The sequence below is a fragment of the Mandrillus leucophaeus genome, unplaced genomic scaffold, assembly GCF_000951045.1.
Source record: "Mandrillus leucophaeus isolate KB7577 unplaced genomic scaffold, Mleu.le_1.0 Scaffold253, whole genome shotgun sequence".
Lineage (NCBI taxonomy): Eukaryota > Metazoa > Chordata > Mammalia > Primates > Cercopithecidae > Mandrillus > Mandrillus leucophaeus.
The window spans coordinates 2,999,255-3,021,394 of record NW_012102621.1 but is presented as its reverse complement, the minus strand read 5'-3'; the positions used below and the strand labels follow the sequence as shown (position 1 = coordinate 3,021,394).

General features: G+C 46.9%; 1 protein-coding gene across 1 annotated transcript in view; it reads left to right on the top strand.

The window, feature by feature from the left end:
• Positions 1–22,140, top strand: part of SNX29 (sorting nexin 29) — a gene marked incomplete at its 5' end in the record, with an annotated part of 600,769 nt that overhangs the window by 211,633 nt on the left and 366,996 nt on the right. The window contains one exon of the mRNA XM_011983676.1: positions 5,092–5,174. Coding sequence (XP_011839066.1) covers positions 5,092–5,174 — 83 coding nt within the window. The remainder of the gene's footprint in view (positions 1–5,091; positions 5,175–22,140) is intronic.

The following is a 22,140-nucleotide window of genomic DNA, read 5'->3' as shown; positions in this document are numbered from 1 at the left end:
GGATTACAGGCGTGCACCACCAGGCCCAGCTCATTTTTGTATTTTTAGTAGAGTTGGGGTTTCACCATGTTGGCCAGGCTGGTCTCAAACTCCCGACCTCAGGTGATCCACCCACCTCGGTCTCCCAAAGTGCTGGGATTACAGGCGTGAGCCACTGCACCTGGCCTGGGGGTGAGTATTTCTAACCTCTTACTACATTTTAAAAAGTGCTGTAGTAAAGTGCATTGTTGAAAAATTAAAGAAAAATTTCCAATTAATTTTATCATCTAGAAATGAGCACTGTTAACATTGTGGTCTATACATTTCCAGTGCAAATATATCCATCTAAATAGATATAAGGGGTTAGAGTAAATATACTCTGTTGCATTCAGTTAATGGCATATCAGTGTGAGTATATATATAATATTTGTCCCTGGGGATAAACATACATATTTATCATAGCCTTGACAATCCTATAGCATCCCATTATAGGAGCATGCACCATAACTTTTCCACCTACTCCTACATTGTCAGACAATTAATTTGCAGCCAGTTTCTTTTATATTCAAAGCATCCTCATGCATATGGTTTTGAGACTTCTCTTTCTTTTCTGAATACAGTTTCTTAGAAGTGGAGTTGCTGGGTCAGAAGGTTACAGTTCTTAAGGCTGTTAATTCACACTTCCTAAAGCTCACCTGTGACCAACTGCTTACATTTATGAGATGCCTAAGGGGGTTGGCAGCAGAAGCTTGAGCTCCATAACTTGAGGAAAGTTCCTTAGCCTCTCTTAGCAAAGCTAGCTGGTCAGGAGGATCCTGTTCACATCTGCACAGTAGTCGCAGCCACCCAAGAGATTCTGTAGACCTGTGCTGATGAGCACACGTTTTCTCATGGAATTTTTCTAGGCCTTACGTTTTCAGTGTTGCCCTGTTCACTTAATTCTCTAAACATATATGATGTAACAGGAGACTTTGAAGTTAAAGGATATGGGTTTAAATCCCAGGTTGGAGTGTGTGTTAGACCCTCTGGGCCTCAAATTTCCCATCTGCAAAATGGGCACAGTAAAACCAACCTCATGATGTGTTGCTGGTGATCTAATTAGACACCAAATACGTGGCAGAGAGGAGAGGGACATAGACATGGAGAGGCTGAAGTGGACTGTGGCTCTGCCTTTGCTGGTTGTCAGTTTTTGGATAGTTCATTTAGCCTCGTTGAGCCTCAGTTTCTTTCCTCCTTTTTTTTTTTTGAGACAAGGTCTTACTCTGTCACTCAGGCTGGGTCTTTGTTCACTGCAACCTCCACCTCCCATGCTCAAACGATCCTCCCACCTCAGCCTCCCAAGTAGATGGGACTGCAGGTGCATGCCACCACACCCAGCTAATCTTTGTATCTTTTGTAGAGATGGGGTTTCACCATGTTGCCCAGGCTAGTGTCCTGGGCTCAAGTGATGGGCCTGCCTTGGCCTTCCCAGGCGGGTGGCATGAGCCACCACTCCTGGTCTTCAGAAGGCAGTAAGAAAAATGGCAGTGCCGGGCACGGTGGCTCAAGCCTGTAATCCCAGCACTTTGGGAGGCCGAGACGGGCGGATCACGAGGTCAGGAGATCAAGACCATCCTGGCTAACACAGTGAAACCCCGTCTCTACTAGAAAATACAAAAAATGAGCCGGGCGTGGTGGCGGCCCCTGTAGTCCCAGCTACTCGGGAGGCTCAGGCAGGAGAATGGCGTGAACCCGGGAGGTGGAGCTTGCAGTGAGCCGAGATCATGCCACTGCACTCCAGCCTGGGCAACAGAGCGAGACTCCGTCTCAAAAAAAAAAAAAAAAAAAAAAAAAAAAGGAAAAATGGCAGCAATAATAACCTGTTTTGTAGGGTTACTGTGTAGGTAAAATGTGAGCATGTCTTCCACACCTCGAATATTAAGTGCCCTACTCAGAGGCAGGTGCTCATATGTTGCAGATTGAAAAGCATATTTCCCACTATACATGTATGGATCTCTGGGAATGAGGCACACCTTTTACCTATAAGGGAGTTTTGGTGCTGTGCTGCTTCTCACTTCATAGCTAGCAAGGAGGGATTTCAAGGAAGGTGCAAACATCTCAGATGTCCAACTCTGCCACACTCCACATTGGCAACACTTTGTTTTCTTTTCTTTTTTTCTTTTGAGACGGAGTCTTGCTCTGTCGCGAGGCTGGAGTGCAGTGGCATGATCTCGGCTTATGGCAACCTCCACCTCCCAGGTTCAAGTGATTCTTCTGCCTCAGCTTCCTGAGTAGCTGGGACTATAGGCGCCTGCCACCACGCCCAGCTAATTTTTGTATTTTCAGTAGAGACAGGATTTCACCATGTTGACCAGGCTGATCTCAAACTCTTAGCCTCAGATGATACCCCTGCCTCGGCCTCCCAGAGTGCTGGAATTACAGATGTGAGCCACCGCACCCAGCCAGGTGTGATTTTAGATGGAATCTGAACAGAGTATTAAAAGATTTTTTCAGACCAGAAGAAAAGCAGCTATCTGAAACATTTTAGTGCTGGCCCCAGAGCTGAAGATGAACAGGGAAGTGGAGGATTGGCCTGACAGCTGGCAGCAAATGGAAGGAGCCCTGACCTCCAAGCACTGATATGAGTTCTGTTGGTCATGGGGCCTCTTGGAAAATGTTCTTCCATGAACTACTATTTAGAAATGTGTGTAAATGCCTTTCTTTCCCTGGCTTTAAGATATGTGACTTGAATTCACATGTGGAGATTAGGAATAGGCTGGGCTGAGCAATGAGATTCTGGCTATAGGAATCCTAGAAAACATACTCTACAGACTGGGCACAGTGGCTCACACCTGTAATCCCAGCACTTGTGGAGGCTGCGGCGGGCGGATCACTTAAGGTCAGGAGTTTGAGAAGAGCCTGGCCAACATGGTGAAACCCCATCTCTACTAAAAATACAAAAATTAGCCGGTCATGGTGGTGTGTGCCTGTAGTCCCACCTACTCGGGAGGCTGAGGCAGGAGAATTGCTTGAACCCGGGAGGCTAAGGTTGCAGTGAGCCGAGATCATGCCACTGCAGTCCAGCCTGGGCGACAGAGTGAGACTCCATCTCAAAAACAAAACAAAACAAAAAACATCCTGTACAATCCCCATCAGGGAAGATTTTCTCTCCCACAAACATTTTAAGGACTTGTTGTTTCGTTTCAAACATTTGCAACTCATGTCACAGATGGAGAAAGTACAGATACCTGTGGAGGCATCCATGACAGGCTTTGTCTGGGACGAGGGGATAACTAAGGGACTCCCTTGTGGTTTTCTTTCTCCAGAGCTTCGGAGACGAACGTCAAGTTCTCAGGTGATGCCTAAGTCTACAGTAGTGTCTGAGTTTGATCTTGATGTTTTTTTTCTGCCACAATACAGCACAGAGAAGCAAAATACAAAGAAAGTGCTGTTGTCGTGGGCTGGGATGTAGTCAGATGCATTGAAAACAGACACTCAGCACCAGGGATGAGCAGTCTCAAGTTTTTCAACTAAGTCAGTGTTTGGCGTATCTATAGCAGTGGGTGGTATTTCCATCCGTAAATAGACTGAGTGAGAGGCTTACTGTGGTGCGTTATTAAATGAGACGTCCCAATCTCAGAAACATTTATACTACCCTGTCATAGAGACTCTGAGTGTATTGGGTTGTAGTGATTGTCAGAGCATCGAGGAAGGCCTGAAAGGTATATACTAGGTTTTTGCCATTGATTACCATGGGGAAGTGTTGAGTGGAACAGTAAACAGGGGAAAAAAGCCTTCAAACATTCACACAAAAATTAAAGCATTGTGAAGGATGTTTCATCCCCCTAAAATTGTTTAGGATGTGTGTGTGCACCTAGAGAAATAATAGGATGGATTTAAAAATGTTAATGGAGTTTATTTCAAGATGTTGGGGTCTTAGCATGTTTTTGCTTTTCTTCTTAAATGTATTCTGATTATTTTGCAATGAGCATTTTTTATTTTTATAATCACAGAAAAAACCTAGTCTTCAGCTCTTTTCATTGCAAGGAAAGAAAAAGTACTTTAGCACATTTAAAGGCACTTAGGCTCAAGGCCTGAGGTGTAGGGGGTGGGGGCAGAAATAGAAAATGTGCAAGAGGCAGCTCCCTCTGGTAGAGCTGGTCAGACACCAAGTCTGAATCTCAGAGGAGATGGTGAAGAGTCCTTGTGGGCCTTGAGGGCAGGGAAACCTGGGTTCAGATCTTACTAGTGAGTTTTCCTGGTGACCTTGGTCAGAAACCTTACTTGTCCAACTCTTCTCCTGTAAAATGAGATTACTGCAGGCCACTGTGCATTTTTCTACTGAATGAAGCATCTTTCTGCTGAATGACGGATGGATGAATGAATGAATGGATGCATGCTTGGTTCAAAGAGACATATGTAAAGTCTAAATACTCAACAAATGGCAGATTTTCCCCCTTGGTCCTCACGTTCCGTTGTCAGCCAGTGTACCTGGGGAGTGAGTTCAGCAGGTGGGGTCCTGTCATACCCTGGGTTCTGTGTTCCTTAGTGTAATCTTACATGGGGGTGGATGTGGACTTGATCCAAGTGCTTCTCTTTATGCCTCAGCCTCCTTATCTGTAAAATGAGGGTTGTGTTAGTGCCTTGGAAGGATTCAAGGAGATTCTGTACAAACACTTGACATGACTCCTGACAAATAATAAGTGTTTAATACATGTCACAGTTGATAAAAATATTAAGAACATTCCCCAGGGTGAATGCACATTAGTCAGTACATGCTTCTGTAAATGGAGAGAAGACTAGAGTTCCTGACACTGAATAGGCACCTGATAGATGGGTAGCTTCAAACAGCCTAAGCACAGCCTGTGTCTGTGTTCTGGATTTGTGGACACTGGAACCAATTGGTGCTTATCTGTCTCATGAAAGGACAGTTCTTGAAGGTATTCTGCAAACATACCTGTGGTAACACAGCCTTCTCCCATGATGATCTCGAAACCATGAGAATAGATTAACATTTATAAGATGCAAATTGTGCTTTTCTTTGCACAGATTCACCACCCACCCCTGCCCCCTCCTGTGGGTCCACATTGTCACTTTTTAAATATATATATTTTAACATTCTTGTACTTGCAGAGAGAACGAGGTGCTCAAAGTCCAGCTGAAGAAATATGTAGGAGCTGTCCAGATGCTGAAAAGAGAAGGTCAAACAGCTGAAGGTGAGGGGGAGCCTGAGACCCGGTTGGGAGGGGCCGGGCTTTTTCATTAACACCTGTACGTGGCATGCAATAGACACTCAACATGTGATGAGTGCATGTGTGGATGGATTAGAATAATGGTGCTGCTCAGGATTCCAGAAAATTAATCAGGTGGAAAACCTGATGTATATCCCTGCAACATGCATAACTAATATTATAAGACTCACTTGCTAGACTATTAGCAACAGTCTTATTGATTTGTGTACTTAGAGAATTTTATGTCCATAGTCTTGAGATAGTTGCATGGCAGTGAACCTTGTGATATGATGACGTCACAGCAGGCCACGGGTGCAAGCCACAGAAATCCAAGATGACAGAGAATCAGAGTGGTGGACTTAGGCTGATCAGGTTCCAATCCCAGCTCTGGTTAAGTTTCCTAATTTCGCTGCACTTCAGTTTTTTCATCTCTACAATGAGGTTGGTTGATAGCACCTGCCTCATGAGGCAATCCATGTAGACATCTTAGCATAATGTCTACCATAGAATAAATGCTGGATAAATTTTAGCTGTTATTACTGTTATTAATCAGAAATTCCAGTAGACAGAAGAACAATCATGAAGATCTCACCAAATGAGGTGGGGCCATGTGCTGCTTCTAAAATTTCCTAAACTATTTCTCAGGGCAGCTTGAAGAAAGGATCTTTAACTCTGGTTGATGTGTCTTGCAGCCCTCAGCCAAAAGACCACAGCAAAATTTCCTTAAAGACAAGCTCATAGAATGTGGACGTTTTAACGAATGCTGGGTGTTCCCCACATTCACATGTCTCTTTTTTTTTTTTTTGTGAGACAGAGTCTCACTCTGCCACCCAGGATGGAGTGCACTGGCACAATCTCCCCTCACTGCAACTTCCACCTCCCGGGTTCAGGTGATTCTCCTGCCTCAGCCTCCTCAGTAGCTGGGATTACAGGCAACTGCCACCATACCCAGCTAATTTTTGTATTTTTAGTAGAGGTGGGGTTTCACTATGTTGGCCAGGCTGGTCTTGAACTCCTGACCTCAGGTGATCCACCCCCCTCGGCCTCCCAAAGTGTTGGGATTACAGGCGTGAGCCACTGCTCCCAGTCCGTGTCTTCAGAGTCAACCAAACCTGCACTGAATTCATGCTCACCCATGACTGCCTGACCGCTTGGAATTATTTTCCCACATGTACCAGGACATCACACCAGTGTCCTGAGAGCATTGTGAGGATTTTCCAAAACAATGAATGCAGAGTTTCTAGTATGGTACCCGGTATATAATAAATGGTTGTTATTTTTATAGGAGACAGGATTGGAATCTGGCTATGACTTATTTAGTAATTGCGTGAAGACATGAATGTTTTTGAAGCTTGTATATTTCTTTTGGTTCCCATTTGATCAGGATCAGCTTATTGGTGATACTATTTGATAACATGCCTTGCTTCGTTCATATTTGGGTAGGTAACTGTGATCATTCTGGGGGTTATCAGTGCAGAATTAATTATCTTTCTCTGTGGGCTCATGCCCTTCTCATACAAATATTGCTATTATGGCCCTGAATTCATTTCATTATACAGAATTATTTATATGTTGGTCTCCCAAGTTTTTATATCTCATCTCTGTTTCCCCAGCAACTGGCTTTTTAGTCATTCACTACATTCATTACATGCTTTGAATGAATAGTATTTGTCTAGCCCTTTGCCCTTTCCAAGCAAGTTCAAATGTACTCTGATTTGACTCAGTAACCTTGTGATGAGCAGGTATTTTTCCATTATTTTAAAGTTTGTTATTAGGGGCTTAGGAGAGCTTAAGGGGCTGGTGCATGTGTCTGTGGTGGAAATGAGCTCAGGCATTTTTCTCCAAACCTCTGGTTCTTTGTGTTATAAAATTCTTTTAACTTTACTGTGCAGAGGAATTGCCTGGGGAGCCCATTAAATATACCTCTTTCCAGGACCCTGCCTCTGGGAGTTGTGCCAGTGGACTTAGGATGAGGCTCTAGATTTACACTTCTAGATATGTGACTCTAATGCAGGTGACCTGAGGACAGCGCCACCACCTTTTGTGAAATCTACACATTACTTACACAGAACTTGGATTCAGTACAACAAGACTATTAAAGTCAGGTTAAAAAGAAGCACCACTGGGCTTGCTTTTGATTTGAAAACCTCAGCACTACACAATGCATTTCTAAGTCGGAAAATTTTGAGCGTGATTCTCCCCAAATGGGCATATGGAACCTACAATGGGCAGAATGGTTTTTCATAGCAGCTGAAGGTCCATTTCCCCAGGCCGATCCTGAGTGCCCTGAGCCACAGCTGGATATGAGCCATTTCAGGATGTAGTTGCGACAGCTCTTACATGAATTATGTGGCGACTCCACCAAGCAGCAGTCTCTTACTCCTGCATTACTACATTCTTACGGAAAATGCCTCCAGGGTTTAAACAGAACAACTTAAAATGAACTTTTAGAATAGACATTGACAACCTTTAATTTTACAGATATCAAATTTCAGATTCCCACCCTCTTTTTTTTTTTTAAGAGGAGTGATCTAGTCCCTCCAAGAAAATCATTATTTAAGCAGCAAAATAAGGACTGGAATTTGGAATTTGGGTGGTGTCATTATCTATTGGAAAGTTTTTTTTTTCTCCCCCCCTAATGTGGTCCAGAAGTGAGGTTGGGTTATTTGCCTCTCAAGTGCTGTTTTTCCTTGGTGATGTCAGATTTGCCAAAAGCTGATACCTTTATTTGCTCTTTTGAGTCTCTCACCTTAGGGCAAATTCTTTGTGCTCTTCCTCCAGCGTTAGAACCGTGGTGCAAGGGCTGCCATATCTACCAGGAACTCACCTGGCAGTTCCACTTCATTGTAACTCTTACTGGTCGTTTGATCAGTTCTGTAGTTAATGGCATTGGACACCCTTTCTCCTCCCCAGGGAGCCAGTGTAGGGAAGTTTCACTTATGAAAGCAGGAGATCCCTCTGAAAACTCATGCTTTCATTTTGGGAGTATTGCTGAAATTTGAAACAAGATGTTTGCAAGTTGGCTTCCTGCCTGCAGAGGCCCCTTGGCAGCTCACTGAGAGGTCTGGGGAGGAGAGCAGGTGCATCACTTCAACTTTAGGGTTGTGTGGACAGACTGGCTCGTTAGGAGCAGGCTCATGTTAGCCAGGCACACAAACAGTGATGGACACCAGAACACCTGACTCAACACTGGTGAGACACGGAGCTGCTGGGTAGACCAGAAGGCCTGTCCTCTCTCTCGCTGACTTACCTGGGAAGCTGGAGTCTCACCTGTTGGTACTTGGTAAGTCAGAAAGGAGGAAGTAGTCGGGTGGTTCAGGTGTTTAGTGGTGTTGGGCCTGATGGAAATGTGCCCAGCACTGGGAGCAGGAAAGGTCTCTGGACCTGGTCAAGCTCTCACTTGGAGAGTCAACTTCTGGCTCTTCACATGGCCTTTTTCCTTTAAACATATATGCATACATTAATTAATTCATTCATTCCCATCCTCGGTGGAAGAGAGCTTTTTCCTTTTCCAGCTCATGGTTTATCAGAGAGCCCTGAGGAGCGCCGGTTCTGCCGGATGTCAGTTGGCGTTGAGGGAGCGAGGGTGGCTGTTACGTGAGATGCTTATATATTCTGTTCTTATCACGTAACAAGTGGTCAGCAAATCGTAACTTTGTTGTAACATGTAATAAATCATGGCTGTTTTCTTTTCCCCTGAAGTTCTCTATAAGAAATAGATGCAGGAATCAGACAAATAGTGATCAAAATACCATTTTCATTACTGGCGGTTGATTGGAGACTCGGGTTTGACCTAGAACACTGATTTCCACATCTGGACCCAGGAATCTCCCCTGTGAGGTGCCAGTGGGTTTTCAAAATTACTTCTCAGTCATTAGGGTCCAAAGGGGAGAGAGTCCATTGGGGCGTTTCACTTTTTTTTTTTTTTTTTTTTGAGATAGAGTCTCGCTCTGTCACCCAGGCTGGAGTGCGGTGGCGTGATCTCAGTTCGCTGCAACATCCGCCTCTCATGTTCAAGTGATTCTCCTGCCTTAGCCTCTGGAGTAGCTGGGATTACAGGCAGATATCACTATGCCCGGCTAAGTTTTGTATTTTTAGTAGAGACCAGGTTTTGCCATGTTGGCCAAGGGTGGTCTTGCCTTCCTGACCTCAGGTGATCCGCCTGCCTCGGCCTCCCGAAGTGCTGGGATTACAGGTGTGATCCACCATGCCTGGCCTGACCCTGTCTCTTTAAAAAAAAAAAAAAAGAAATAGAGTCACTTGTTAATCATTTTTTTTTCTGCATTTACGGAGAGCCTTGCACTACTAGGTTGCAAAAAAGGAAAAGCAACCCATGTTGGCCTTCTGCCATCCTGAACTTGACATAATAAATCTGTGTTGTCTTACACCACTAGGTTTGTGGTAATTTGTTATAGCAGCAATGGGAGACTAATACAGTTGAACGGAGCTGTTGATTTTGTCTTTGATGGATATGGGCATCGCCTTCACTTCATCATCATCCTATGGAGATGGTGGTGGGAGGCTGATGTTTTGAAGATTAGGAATTTTTTTGGTCATAACTCCCTGGCTGGACAAACTTGGTGTCTCAGAGGAGAGCTCCAGCTTTTCATCTGTAGCCACACCTGGGTCGGGAAAACCTACCTTTTCCACCCCCTGCCCATGCATTGTCTGCCTTTCTGGCCAAAGGAAGCCCTTGCCCCATTTTTGCGCTTATCCATCTGGGATTGCTGATGCCAGACCCGGTGACCAGCCCCCTCTAGATATTGGAGGGGACGTCTCTGAAGTTGTGTGGCATGGCCGCGCTATCAGGTGGGCCGGTGGTGTCATTCTTCGGGTGTGGTCAGTGGTTGCATGTTCAGCTGGGAGGCTGGTTGCTCTGATGTTCCCACAGCAGGGAAGTTCTTTTGGAGGTGTTTGCTGCAAAACAGAACCATCTTAGGCGGTGGGCTTCTCCTGGACTCTTCCCAGGAGCGTTTGTCTGACACGAGAGCTTGCTCTGTGTACTGAAGAAGAGATCCTCCTGCTAGGATTGGCCACACGTGACTCCAGAGAGACACGGGTCTGTCCGTGTCACATGGCTTGCGTGACTTCCCCATCCACGTGTGGGTAGTGAACATCTGTGTTCTCTGCACTTGCTCCAGTTTTTACTTGACAGCGTCCTCACTCACTGTCAGTCCTGTGATGTCACTGGTTTCATCCTCGGCACGGCACTTGACCTTACCTGGCCGCCTCTGACTGGATCTCAGGGCTTTCATACACAATCAACAAGAATTCTTGCTTTCCTGTTGGGCTGGGAGACTGGGGCTGCTGTAGTCCGCTTGTCTCCACGTGGAGCTTGGGAATGAGGCCATCGCACAGAAAGAGCAGCTGAGCTGAAAGGCAGAGAGACAGCGAGCTCTGATCCTGTCTTTAGGGTCCCTGAATCCAGCTGTGCCTGCTGTGACAGTCCCACCCTGGACCTTTTGGTGATAGGAACAGTCATTCCGCTAGCCTCCTCTGCTCCTGCTGTCAAGCTTGACTAGTTTTCTATAGCTCATGTGTTCTATGGCAAATTATTACCTCTTTCCTGGATACAGGCCTGTTCGTCCTTGTAAAGGGCGATTATTTCTGTGGAATTGTCTTTCCAAGTACAGTATCTGCTCCTGCACTGTAAGGCTTTTCCTCCTACCTCCCTTCTTACTGGATACTCCACTGTCATAACTGTTCCTGGCCACTGTAGCGTAGTCCTGTTCTGTAGCAATGGATTTTAAAGCTGCGAACTCTCCTCAGCATCTCCATGTAATTAATCTGCAGTCAACCCAGGGAGAGAGGGAGAAGGAATAGACCATTGCTGGTGGCCATCAAAATAATCAGCAGCAAGGGCAGGAGACTGAGTGGGAGGAAGCTGACAGATGAGGGAGGCTTGGGAGCAGTTTAAAAAGTTTGTTCTCAGAAACAAAAGAAGTAAAAAATTGGGAAGTCATCAGCCTGTCTGGTGTGTCGTGTCTTTGCGGCTGTGTGGTGTGCTCAGCAATCCCTGCTCCACACCCATGTGTGCTTTGTGCTCTGGCTGGGGTGTCAGTTTCCCCGGGGTGAGTCCAGTGATCCCCGATTCCACACCCACGTGTGCTTTGTTCTCTAAGGTGTTAGTTTTCCGGGGGTGAGCCCGGCGATCCCTGCTCCACACCCACGTGTGCTTCGTGCTCTCACTGGGGTGTCAGTTTCCCTGGGGTGAGCCCAGCGATCCCTGATTCCACACCCGCGTGTGCTTCGTGCTCTCACTGGGGTGTCAGTTTCCCTGGGGTGAGCCCAGCGATCCCTGATTCCACACCCGCGTGTGCTTTGTGCTCTGGGTGGGGTGTCAGTTTCCCTGGCCTTCCAAAGAATGGGACAGGGCAGTTTAGAAGGCTGATTCAGTGAAGATGGAGAGTCGTGGGCTAGATGATTCCTGGAGCCCACAGTGTTTCAGAGGAGCTTGCAGGGTAACTTTTTATTTTTTTCTTGAACCATTGCAGGCTTCAGGGCATCTGTACGTGCATGGCCTGCTGTTTCCACTCCCAGTGTGCACAGAGGCAAAGATGTCTTAGTTTGAGGCAGTCTTCTTTGGTTGCAAGGAATAGCAGTCCGCCAAAGCTGGCTCTGTGTGTGTGTGTCCCAAGTGGAGTAAACATGGAACCTCGTAAATCCCTTCACTCTGCTGTTTTCCGCTCATGGTTTTCCAGTCCTGACTTCTCGATGATGGCCTTCATTGCTTGTGATCTGGCTAAATGCCAACCTCATCTCCCACCATCCTGCCTCTTGCTGTTTCCACCCCAGCCACACTGGCCTTTAGGCCAATCCTCAAACATGCCAGGCTGGTTCCTGCCTTAGGCCCTTTGCACGTGCTGCCCTTATGCAGGGACGCTCTTCCCTGGTCTCTGTATGGCTGGTTCCACCTTGCCATGCAGGTCTCCATTCAGATGCTACCTCCTCTTGACTGCCCTGTCTTACCTTGTGCCGCCTCCCTCATTCCATCTCCGTCTTTTCATCATAGCACTTACCAGGCCCTCGAAGTATCTTGGTCATTGATTTTCTTGCTTATTTCTTCCCAGTGTTCCCCCTTGCACCGTACAGTCCACAAGAGCAGGGATCTTGGCATGTCTATTCCCCTGCTGTGTTGAAAGTGCCTGCACAGTGCTTGATCCATGATGCATGCTCTATAAATGTTTATAACATAAATGAATACAAATAAAATAGGAGCTGTTGGCTGCTGTTGGATCTCATGGCCTTTAGTTGATTTCAGATCCATTGCAGCTGTGGAGAGCCTAGTAGTGGACAAATTCATAGACCTTCCTTTTAGTGCCCCTCAAATAATGTGCGTCACCCCCGTGAAACTGCATCTTTCAGTTGTGCCTCCAATTGGATTCTCCTGATCACGTGTGGTTTTTGCTTTTAGTGACCACAGCTAGCATGTGACCTTGACCCTGCCCTAGTTGCATCTTTCGGAGCTCTTGTAATGACAAGAGTCATAAAATCTGATTTAATCTGTCTTAAGCGAATAAAAGAGAAGTCCAGGAGTATCTGCCTTAAGGGATGGTTTGATCCAGGGGCTCAAACAATATCATCAGAAGTTTTTTCTTTCTTTCTTCAGTTTCTCAACTCTGTTACTTTTTTTCATTGTTGGGAGTGATGTGCTGGTAAATGTCTAACAAATAGCTCTCTGAAAAAAAAAAAAAAAAAAAACCCCAAAAAACCCTGGTTTAGAATGTTTGCAGATTTCCATGGTGTTGTAAATCCTCCTTCTATGTCTGATTTCAGACTGCCAACACGATGTCACTGTTTGCAGAGTTGGAAAGAGACGCACACAGTTAGCTCCCATGAGTCAGTACACAGGTGCTCCCATCCCTCACTGTGTGCTGGCCGCCTTCTCAGCCAGGTGTTCTCCTTGGACTGGCAAGAGGTTGCCAGCAGCTGTAGCTTTAGTCTTTCTAGCAGGCCCAGCAGGAGAGGAGCTTCTCTCACTGTCCCGTCTTTCCATCTCTTCACCCCATAGAGCAGTGGTTCCTAGTATTGGCTTTTAATGGAGTCACCTGGGAAATTTAAAAACATCCTGATGCTTGGACCCACCCAGATCCAAAAGTTAGTAGTGGGAATGAGGATTTTTTTTTAACTTCCGAAATGATTCCAGTGTGCAGGTTGGAGTGCAGTGTTTGGAACCACTGCCTTGGAGGATGTCCCTTTCCAATTAATGAAGTTCAGAGTCAGCAAATATGCTACAAATGTGCTGACACTCTCTGATTCTTGGCCAGTGGTTGATATAGTAAATTAGTCAAGGGTGCACTTTTCTTCTTGAATCCAGATTTAGCCTCAGAATTTGTCTCTTCAACTAGGCACCATTGAGTTAAGACCAGGGAGGCTAGGCCAAGAGTGGTTGCTCATGCCTGTAATCCCAGCATTTTGAGAGGCCAAGATGGGTGGATCACCTGAGGTCAGGAGTTCAAGACCAGCCTGACCGACATGGTGAAACCCCATCTCTACTAAAAATGCAAAAATTAGCTGGGTGTGGTGGCACGTGCCTGTAATCCTAGTTACTCGGGAGGCTGAATCAGGAGAATTGCTTGAACCTGGGAGGTGGAGGTTGCAGTGAGCCAAGATCACACCTCTTCACTCCAGCCTGGGTGAAAGAGTGAAACTCTGTCTAAAAAATAAAAAACAAAAACCAGGGAGGCTCGATGGAAGCTGTTCACCACCACTGTGTGAGTTAACCCAGTGCCTTTACTGTGCCCCAATCCCTGCTCCCACAAGAATCCACTGTGGGTAATTGTATTTCATCTCCGTTCCCAACCCTTCCTGTCCCAACGCCGTGTGCCCCCTCTCACTGCTCATCACGAAGCTGCTTTGCTGTTATGTTTGTCTCATGTGCCCCCATCAGAACCACTTTACGACCCCACTCTTGGCTCATCCGGTCTCCTCTCCTAGAAACGCCGCTTCCCTTATGCTTGCTCAGGCCAGCCGTTGCATTTATGGTAAGATCCAGCTGTTCTCCTATCACCTGAAAGAAATCTAATTACTTGCATCTGTCAATTTCCTAAACCACTGTGGTGCTTGCTAGGAGCTGTAAGCAGAGTCTGGCATTTGCTTTTTGCTACTATGGGTTATTTCGTGGTCACGTCTTGTGTGTGTGCTCTGTCTACTCTGCTAGACCATGTGACCACATAGGGGGCAGGGTCTGGGACTTAGAAACTTGCAGGTTTTTTCTTTTTTTATTAATCAAGTACACAACAGGTGCTTAATAAAAACTTGTTACCGGGGTCCATCCAAGGTGACTATCGGGAGTGATTTCAGTCACAGAGATGTTGATGTAGATGGAAAGAGCATTCCCTGAGAAGGGAAACAAGTCTCGGGAAGCAACATTTCATACCACTTAGGAGCGAGGAGATGATTCTCATTCTCCTTTCCTCTAGAAGTGACCACACCGCTCTGCTCACGTTCCATGGGTGAGGGCTAGTCATACAGCCCCACCTGGGTACAGAGGGGTCTGAGAACTCTTCTCTCTGGCTGGGCAGCTGCTTTGCACAAGAAATCTACCCCATGGAAGTGGGGAGCATTGAGTTGTGGCCGGCCGGCCAGCTCTGCTGTCCCTGCTGGAGCACTCAGAGGCATGTGGTCTCCATCTTCTCATTCATTTGTGTGGCTCTTCAGAAAGAGATTACTTTGGGGTTTGTGCTATTGGAGTCTCAGAAGGAATACCTGATAGGTTGTGAGGGTCTATGGTAGGAAGGGTGTCCAAGAATGTGCTAGCGACATGTCTGTCAGATACGCTGAGTCACTTGGTTGGGTGTGGTGGCTCACGCCTATAACCCCAGCACTTTGGGAGGCTGAATCATGATGATTGCTTGAGCCCAGGCGTTCAAGACCAGCCTGGGCAAGCGCCTTCAGTGAGCCATGATTGTGCCACTGCACTGTAGTTTGGATGACAGAACAAGACCCCGTCTCTACAAACAATTAAAACAAAAATTAGCCAGGTGTGCTGGTGCATGCCTGTAGTTCCAGCTCTTTGGGAGGCTGAGGTGGGAGGATCGTTTGAGCCTGGAAGGTTGAGACTGCCCTGAGCCATGATCATGCTCCTGCACTCTAGCTTGGGCGGTAGAGTGAGACCCTGTCTCAAAAAAAAAAAAAAAAGAAAGAAAAAGAAAGACTGAGTCACTTGTTACTCATTGATTTCTGCATTTATGGAGATCCTTACAGTACTAGGTTGCATTTTGGAAATTTACTTAGCTTTGTTAGGGGGCTGTTAGAGGGTCTGTTCTGCATGGGTATGTTGTGGTATCATTTACATTGGAGGCACCAGTTGCGACGGAGAGACCATGTTGTAGCTGCCCCTTTCCGTAAGGTGCTTTTGGCTTCTCCTGAAAATCTTGGTTTACTAATGGGAAAAATAGGGCTTTAGATAAATTTGGTTGGTTGTTGACAAATGAGACAGGCAGGTATTCCCTGTGAAACTCACGGGTTGCAGGGGGTTAAAGTATAATGTCCTGACTCTGTGACGGTTTGGAGCCTGGAGAGATGATGGGCAGATTGTGGACTTAGCTGTGGGATTCCAAGTCTGGAAACAACAGAACCTGGAGTTGCTGTGGTGGGCAGGGTCGCATGCTGTGCTGTTCTTATCTCCTCTGTTAGCAGCTGCTGGTCATTGGTGGTGAAGCTTCAGAGTTATGTTCTGATTCTTTTCTTTTCTTTCCTTTTTTTTTTTTTTAAGATGGGGTCTCACTCTGTCACCCAGGCTGGAGTGCAGTGGGGTGATCTCAGCTCATTGTAACCTTTGCCTCCTGAGTTCAAGCGATTCTCCTACCTTAGCCTCCCAAGTAGCTGGGATTACAGGCGTGCGCCACCATGCCTGGCTGATTTTTGTATTTTTAGTAGGGACAGCGTTTTGCCATGTTGGCCAGGCTGGTCTCAAACTCCTGGCTTCAAGTGATCCGCCCATCTTGGCCTCCCAAAGTGCTGAGATTACAGGCATGAGCCACCGCACCTGGCTTTGAGTGTTTTAAGAGTTTGAGTGACCACCTGCTGTCCTCTCACTCTCCAGCTCGAGACTCCTCATTTCTGTTTGGACCAGATCCTGGTGGGGCTCAACGGCTCCATAGCTGGGACCTGTAGGTGGCTGAAGGGATGCTCCTGGGCCACTGGCCGCGTGTCTGACTCCTCTGTAGTCTCATCAGGACCACTTAGGAGACGTGGGACCAGCAGTGGCCCCAACTGTCTGCTGCTCAGCGCTCCTCGGTCAATAGCATGAGTTGGACCTTGCCTACCTGCTGCTCTGCACTTAAGTCAGGTATTCCTTGTTTGTGTGTTGTCCTTAACAAGGTAGCATGACTGTAGGACGCTGGCCCTCTGTCGTTGTCGAGACTGAAGACTCGCTACGTAAGAGCCTGCCCATCTGACTGTGCGTGGCCGAGAAGGGTGGTAGGTGCTGGCGGAAAGAGTGTGGGCTGTGAAGATGAATTCGTTTGGGTCGAAGTCCTGGTTCAGTTTCTGTCTGTGTGCTCGTGGCACCTTCGACATTGGATACCTTTTGTCTAGTCAGTATCCATTCCCCCTTTCCTGGTAACCTGTTTTTTCTTTGGGAAACCCTCTGTCCAGCCCTCAATCCATGTGGTTTATGTGGGCCTGTCACCCCCCTACCTTGGCTACTTCCCGGGCACACTGGTTCAGGGTGTGCGTGTGTTTTGGTCAGAGCCAGTCACTGCTGTGACAGTGCTGCTGGGGTCGTAGAGCAGGAGGCGCACACTTTTACTTGCTGGACTTGAACCGGAGAGGCTGGGGCTCATTTTTCCACTCAAGGGACTCAGACGTTCCCATGAGTGGAAAGGGTCTTGCTGTGTTGCCCAGGCTGGAGTGCAGCTGCACAATCATAGCTCACTGTGACCTCCACCTCCTGGGCTCAAGCAATCCCTCCCGCCTTGGCCTCCTGAGCAGCTGGGAGCACTGATGTCCGCCATCACTCTCTGTGGGGCTGAGAAGTCTTGCCTGAGCATGGAGTTGATGCAGAGGAAGGTCGAGTCAAGAGACAGAGAAAGTGAATCCAGCCAGGCCTGAAGCTCCCTGTCCCTCTGGACTGCTCCAGCGCCGAGCTTCCACCATCTTTCTGCTCCCCCTCGGCTTGCCTTCTTTTTTCCAGCTGCATCCTTGCTTCAGGTTGTAGCCAAGGCGTCCTCACCTGCTGGCCATTCTCTCTCACGTGTTCCCTCCCTCCTTCCCTCCCTTTCTCCTCCTCTCATCTGTCTCCTCCCCTCCTCTCTCTCTCCTCTCTTGTTTCACTTTATCACGGTCTATTTTGTATTTGTTTTATGGGCAGAATCTCAAATGGGCTTTACCTTTTCAGATACTGAGTTTATAAACAGGGGACCTCATAGTTGCTCTCCTCCCTGCTGGAAGTAACTGCCTTCTGGTCACTGTTTTCACCTGCAACCCCTGTGCTGAGGAGTAATTGAGAGAATGAGCTGTAAAGTTCCCAACACATCCTTTGGTGCAGAGTGGGGCTTCGTAAGCTGTTGTTCCCACCACCTCCCTCCCTCTTTACACAGACTCCAAAACGCCCGGGGGGTTTGGGAAGTGAGGTTGTTTACTTTGTGCAAAGTACAAGGTCAGAGCACCATTTCATTCATTCAGCCAGTATTGATTGAATACTCCTTGAGTACCAGACACAGTTCTGGGAATACTTCAGGCCCAAGGAGACCCCTCAGGTTTAGTGGGAGAGATGGACACTAAACATATAAACAAGCAGGTAATTTCGAATACATATTCTCATTCAGCTCAACCTTTTTCCACAAGGCCTTGTAACCATCTAGAGAAATCCCTGGTTGACACGTAACAGAAGCTCTGTTCATTGGGTGGCTGTAATGTGCTGGGCCCCAGGGTAGCTTTCCCTGCAGCTTTTTTCCGTCTAACAGCTCTGTGAGGATGGGGTTGTTGCCTGCGTTTTACAGATGTGAGAAACCAAGGCTCTGAGAGGTGGGTGTGCTGAACCTCACTGTATTAGTCAGGGTTCTCCAGAAATGTGGACCAATTGTGTGTGTGTGTGTAGACAGATTGAGATTGATTGATATTTTAAGGAATTGACCCATGTGATGGTGGCATCTGTCAACTCTAGAATCTGCAGAGTGGGCCTCTAGGCTGGAGACCCAGGGAAAAACTGATGTTGCAACTCAAGTCCAAAGGCTGTCTTGGGGCAGAATTCATACTTCCTTATGAAACCTCCATTTTGTTTGTTTGTTTTTCTGAAAGCCTTCAGCGGATTGGATGAGGCCCACTCTCATGATGGAAGATAATCTGCTTTACTGATTAAGCTGTTAATCTTATTTAAACAATACTTTTGCAATGACATTTAGTCTGGTGTTGGATGAAATATCTGGGTACCGTGACCTAGCCACATTGGCACATGAAATTAACCTAGAAAGTAGCAGAGCCAAGATTCCTACCCAGATCTTTCTGTTAAATCCATGCTTTTCCCAGAGCTTCTGGAGTTGATTCTCTGAGACGTGTTCTCCGGCTAGGGTATGTTGCCTCTCCTGGGGCTCGGTGATGGCGTGTGACGAGCTAGCCCAGAGACGCCTGTGTATGTGGGGCAGCCTCTGTTGGACGGACTAGCATCCACCATGTACTTTGTCCTGAGAAAAAATGCAACCTGTTCGCCTTTCCGCCTGGAGACTGAAATCTGATTGTGTACCATGAGTCACATGGGGAGCCGGGTCAGCGTGGGAGGGACGCGGAAGTGGACATCACGGTTGGTGGAAAGCAGAACCATTGGCTTCTCAGGAGCAGGGCTGTGTGTAGACTGGACCTGCTCTTTGTCTGCGAAGGCTGCTTCCTCCGTGGCAGAGAGAAGCCATTGCCTGGAGGAGGAGCCTGGGGAAGCGTTCCTAGAACTGGAGGGGGAAAGGCAGGCGCAGAACTTCCAGTTGGTGGAACCCGGGTCCAATCCCAGCCCTGTCTTTTACCAGCCCTGCGCTTCTGGAATAAGTTGCCATCTCGGAGCTTCAGTATTTCTATTTGAGGAGTAAAGATAACATATATTTTATATATGTTTGTAGGCCATTTGTATATCTTCTTTTGAAACAATGTCTGTTCTTGTTTGCTTACTTTTTAGTGAGATTATTCATTTTTTTCATGACTGATGTGTTTGAGTTCCTTGTAGATTCTGGATATCAACCCCTGGTCGGATGTGTACTTTGCAAATACTTTCTTGAGTGGAGAAAGAAAACATGGTAGTGTACACCATACTATACTACTCAGTCACAAAGGGCTGGGTGCTGTGGCTCATGCCGGTCATCCCAGCACTGGCCAATATAGTGAAACCCCATCTCTACGAAAAATACAAAAAATTAGCTGGGCGTTGTGGCATGCACCTGTAATCCTAGCTACTCGGGAGGCTGAGGCAGGAGAATAGCTTGAATCCAGGAGGTGAAGGCTGCAGTGAGCGAAGATCGTGCCATGCACTTCAGCCTGGGCAACAGAGTGAGACTGTCTCAAAAAAAAAAGACTACTCGGCCATAAAGAGTGGAGTACTGTCTTTTGCAGCCACTTGGATGGAACTGGAGGCCATCATGCTAAGTGAAGTAACTCAGGAACAGAAAAATAGCACATCCTCTAACTTATAAGTGGGAGCCAAGCTGTGGGCACACAGGGGCATATAGAGAAACATAAGGGACATTAGAGACTCTGACGGGGAGGGGAGTCGAGGGATGAAAAACTGCCTGTTGGGTCCAGTGTACACATGGTTTGAGTGACAGGTGCACTGAGAACCCAGACTTTGCCGCTACACAGTTCACTCAAGTCACCAAAAGCCGTTTATACCCCTGAAGCTATTGAAATAAAGAAAAAAAATTAAAAACAACATTGACTTTATAGAATTATTTGCAGTTTAAAAATGATGACACACGCAAAGTGACAGGCAGTGGTTGATGTTGTGGGTTGGAAATGCATTTAGGAGAGTGTCCAGGCTGTGGAAGGTCACAGCACATTAGCAGACACCTGTAAATTAGTTTCTCCAAGTGGATGAATAATTAAGATGAGAATTATAGAGCAAACCTTTTCAAAAGCTTTGCAATCCATTATCCTGACAAAACAGTATTTGTGTCATTAGCCAGTTTCCCGACCTTTAAATAAAACCCTGAACAGGCAGCCCCAGTACCCAGCTATGTGGCCACCCCAAATTGCAAGGTGGGCTGGGAAGCGTGGGGCTTATTTGGCAGATAAGGAAGGAGCGACGACGAATACTGGGTAGGCAGCCAGGAGTTCCTGCTTCTTCTGGTGGCCTTGGAGGATGAGGCTGATGGAGTCAGGGATGGAGGGTGCTAAAGTCCCCTCAAGCCACCCCTTTGTGCCCCACTCCGGGGAAAACATCATCAAATTTTGGGTCGCAGCTGCAAGAGGATGCAGTCCCAGGTTCTAGAAGAGTGGCCCTCGTCTCTCTGGCGACCTCCATAAGGGGTAACGTTTTATTTGTTCAACCTGATTTCTTCCCTGGCAGGAGGCTTTCTCCTCCCAAATCACCGCAAACAGAATTGCCTCGAAATATCAAGTATCGATTCATGATTGTTGTTCATTTCATTTTTATTGTTTGGTAGGAAACAAAGACCCAGAAACACAACAGTAGCAGTTGGAGTGCCTCAGCTCCCTCCTCGGAGGCGGAGGCCAGACGTGTATTCATTGTTGTCGTCATTAACTTTTTGGGGCTGTCTCAGCATTGTGTTTATGGGTGTACTTTGTCAATCAGCTTTTGTTTTCAACTCCTCTCCGTCCTGCGAGCTGACAGGTGGCTTGTTTTGTGAAAAGCCGCTTTGATTTTGAAAACTGCTCTAAGTTTCTCACTGCAGCTTTTGTAAGGAAACTGGTCATTTTGTTTTGCTCGAGTGGGTAATGATGCCGTGGACCTTGGTTGAGAGTGGCTTGCCTGACTATTTTCTTTTTCTCGGGCTGAATGGAAGAATCGACACCCTGTACAGAGAGAGAGCCTCTCTCCTGGTCTGGGCTTAATTCACTGGTTTATGGATTCACTTGCATTCTTTGCATTTCCGTAGAAATAGACTCCCTCCTTGTCCTCTCTGTGGTGTGCCTTCTGTGTACTCTGCAGTCTCCCTGATGCCTGGCACACCACATTCACCTCCGGAAATCCCTGCTCCAGGAAGCCCTGCATGATTTCCCTGCCATCATTTTTCCTAGTTGGTCACTCCCAGGTCTGTTGCTGCCTATTTTATACTTTAAAATTTTAATCTCTTTATTTCTTTGGTGACAGATTCAAGAAACATTAGCCAGGATATAAGCTCATGAGAGTAGGGACTGACTTGATGTTGATACTGTTGTGCACCTAGCTTCCAAAACAGTGCCTGGTGCCTGTAACATTTGATGAATGAATGAGTGAGTGAATGCATGAATGAGTTTGCTGAGTGCCTAATAATAATAGCTAACATGGATTAAGCACCACTGCTGGGCCCTGTGCTAACCGCTTCATGGCAACTGTCCTTTGAGGTGGGTACTATTATCCCCATTTACACGGGAAAACTGAAGCTTAGAAAGGTCAGAGACTGGCTGGGCACGGCGGTTTACACCTGTAATCCCAGCACTTTGAGAGGCTGAGGTAGGAGGAGGTTTGCTTAAGGCCGGGAGTTTGAGATGCCATCTCTACATTAAAAAAAAAAAAAAAAATTCAGAGTGTGTATAGTGGAGTTAGACTGTCTGGGCTAAAGTCCCCTCCATGCACGCTATGTAAGTATTAGATTGTTATCATCAAGCACATTGCCCCAGGTGCACAGCTGGGGAGTGGCAGGGCCTGGATCTCTGATGTCCTGATACGGAAGTGAGTAGTACTCGCTATCTGCCCACCTGGAGCTTATAGACTCGGGTGACTGGGTAGGCACAGGAACCTGGGCTCCAGAGGGGGCTGCCTGGTGTTTCCAGTTCAAGATTTCTGCCAGGCAGCCAAGCCAGGGGG